At 31.0% G+C, this 3,180-nt stretch overlaps 1 protein-coding gene across 1 annotated transcript in view; it reads right to left on the reverse strand.

Moving 5' to 3' along the window:
- Positions 1 to 281: 281 nt before the first annotated feature.
- The window catches only part of LOC106473193 (syntaxin-7-like), a gene marked incomplete at its 3' end in the record, with an annotated part of 6,966 nt that continues 4,067 nt past the window's right edge, over positions 282 to 3,180 (reverse strand). Inside the window, exons 4-5 of the mRNA XM_013933874.2 lie at positions 1,521 to 1,590; positions 282 to 402 (exon numbers count right to left, since the gene is read on the reverse strand). Coding sequence (XP_013789328.2) covers positions 282 to 402; positions 1,521 to 1,590 — 191 coding nt within the window. The remainder of the gene's footprint in view (positions 403 to 1,520; positions 1,591 to 3,180) is intronic.

The raw sequence follows: 3,180 nt of genomic DNA on the forward strand, positions 1-3,180 counted from the left end.
ACACTAGCTTATATAACTGTCATCTTAATGTTAAACAGATAACACTAGCTTATATAACTGTCATCTTAATGTTTAACAGATAACACTAGCTTATATAACTGTCATCTTAATGTTAAACAGATAACACTAGCTTATATAACTGTCATCTTAATGTTTAACAGAGAGTTAAATGAATCTTTACGTTAATTTTTCTGACCAATAAGTACTTTTTCATGAATACCAATAATACAGAGTGGCACATGGATGGTTATATGGTGTAAATATGTATTTAAAACCTTTACATGTTCTGATAATAAACACACCTGATAAGGATGGCTTGAAGATTCAGCCAACGATGTTAATTCTTTCAAATATCGATGGGTGTCTTTGGCCAACTGGTTGGTGTAGTTCTGAACATGATGTCTGGAAGATAAAACTGGAATTAAGAGTTGTAATCTTTAAGTTCCAAAGATTTATAAATTAATCTGCAACATAAATACACATGGAACAAGTTAGTAACTATGAGCATGCTGACCTATCTTATCAACATGACATCTTTCTTTTTCTCTTAGCTTTTTAAACTTTTCACTTGTTAGAAGTTTGAACATTTAAAGTCTCTGGCTAATTTATAATTTAATAAAAGATGTAATCTAAGGATAACAAGGGATCTATACTGGTTCATCTAGACCATCCAGTCCACTAAACTAAACATTAAATAAAATTCAAAGACAATTATCATTTAGTTAGTCAGATATTGTGCAGTCAGAAAACTTTAACCCATGATTATAGGGGGTTGTCACCCATTGTTAGAGCAATAACACGTGTCTGTCTGGGTTTTTTGAACTATCAACCCACAATATAGTTTCAATTAAGATTCAGTTACATAAAAGCTTGAAGAAACAACATGAGAATGCATGGCTATAATTTCTAAAACAAATCATGAAAAGAAATACTGAGGAAGTGAGTAAACGTAACAGATGAATAAATAATTTGTACATTCTAAGGCACAGAGTGCTTTAAAGACGTCACGTCAGAGAACATTGTCAGTTCTAGTTGCAACGATTCTTCTCATAGGAAAAAATTTATTGTAAAACCCAAACATTTAATTAACAAATGAATAAAACACCAAGCATATGTTTCAACAACACAAACTAAAAGACTGTTTAAAAACTAGCATTCATAAATGTGAACAAGCAAAAGCTTTACTGTAATTTTATGCATATTTTATAAAATAAATTCAGAAATGATCTTTAACTTGCTTGTGAAATTTTTTATCATACTATATTTGGTCGCATTGGAATAGGTGGTTTAAACTTAAATGAAGCCTGGATTAATCTCTACACAAACACCAAAGTTTTGTATGAATTGAACTTAATGAAGTATATTTCATAATACAGAAACAAACATTGCTGAAGTCAAAACATTGATAACAAATCGCACGGTTTGCTTCCTAAAAAAATTAAAAGTTTATCCTCAGAGTTCAACAGATTATCCAGAACTGTCATAAGCAAATGAAATAAGGGACAGAAAACTCAACTTACAGTTGAGAACGTAAACTTTCAGAATCTTGTGCAGTTCCTATTTGATTAACCATCTTCTGAACTGAGTTGGCTGTTAAAGAAATTATTATAAAACATGTTAAAATTAAATTCAACTGAAAAACCCTGTGGGGAAGAACATGAAATTCTAATTTCTATGACAACTCAAATAACAAAAAATGGAAGCAATTATATTTTACACTATATATTTGTTAGACAGGCTAAAGTGAACGAGAAAGTAACACTAATTCTGCTAGACAGGCTAAAGTGAATGATAATATGACACTAAATCTGATAGACAGGCTAAAGTGAACAAGAAAATAACACTAATTCTGTTAGACAGGCTAAAGTGAACAAGAAAATAACACTAATTCTGTTATACAGGCTAAAGTGAACAAGAAAATAACACTAATTCTGTTAGACAGGCTAAAGTGAATGATAAAATAACACTAAATCTGTTAGACAGGCTAAAGTGAATGATAAAATAACACTAAATCTGATAGACAGGCTAAAGTGATGGAGAAATTAACACAAAATCTGAGACAGGCTAAAGTGAACTAGAAAATAACACTAAATCTGCTAGACAGGCTAAAGTGAATGAGAAAATAACACTAATTCTGATAGACAGGCTAAAGTGAATGATAATATAACACTAAATCTGATAGACAGGCTACAGTGAATGATAATATAACACTAAATCTGATAGACAGGCTAAAGTGAATGATAAAATAACAAAATCTGAGACAGGCTAAAGTGAACTAGAAAATAACACTAAATCTGCTAGACAGGCTAAAGTGGAGGATACAATAACACAAAATCTGACAGACTAGAGTGAATGATAAATGATACAGTTCTTTTATGAAAAAAGCAATACATCAACATATAGTTTGACATAAAATGCTGCACATTTTTTTAGATATTAAAGTTAAAAAAGAATTTTTGTCAAAACTTTTAATAATGATTTTCTTCATAAAAAAAAGAATTGATCAACTGAAACTGTCTGATGGAGACAAAATAAATTGTGAGCAGTGTGTCGTGATCTTTAGTGTTAAATTTGGTCATTTTACACAGTTGCAAGACGTACAAGTTTTTGAAAATCCTCAGCAGATCAACCATTACTGATTAACCCTTTCCAGACGGGTCACGGGTCAAAGGCAATGTCATTGCGTTCGTTAACTCGCATTCAAAATTTTAATGAACTACTATTTCATGAATTTATGTCAGTAACTTTGGTATCAAACTCTAGAATATAATTCAAATTTTAGCATTATACATTATTCAATTTCTTAATTTAAAAGTAAATATTACAAAACACAGTTAAACATCAATTTTTGTGTATCATGTGGTATGTTGAATGCAGCACTGGTTCAAATTAGACGTTTGTGATGTCAAAATACTACGTCTGTAGCTTGCACGAATTAGGAACTAAAATTACCGATAGTGACAAGCTAGAATATAAAATAAGAGCCTCGTATCTTTTCTATTTGCTGAGATATTCATGTACTGAATCATACATAGTGGCCCTGCTCACCTCTTTCCATTTTTTGAAACGGTCCCTTATATACACTTACTTCAATATACGACATGTAAATAACCAATCGAAAGCTCAGAATGTCCCCCCCAGTGGCTTTCTCAGCCATTTTAATGTGTTTAGTCACCATTT

The sequence above is a fragment of the Limulus polyphemus genome, unplaced genomic scaffold (assembly GCF_000517525.1).
Source record: "Limulus polyphemus unplaced genomic scaffold, Limulus_polyphemus-2.1.2 Scaffold5961, whole genome shotgun sequence".
In the NCBI taxonomy this organism is placed as follows: domain Eukaryota; kingdom Metazoa; phylum Arthropoda; class Merostomata; order Xiphosura; family Limulidae; genus Limulus; species Limulus polyphemus.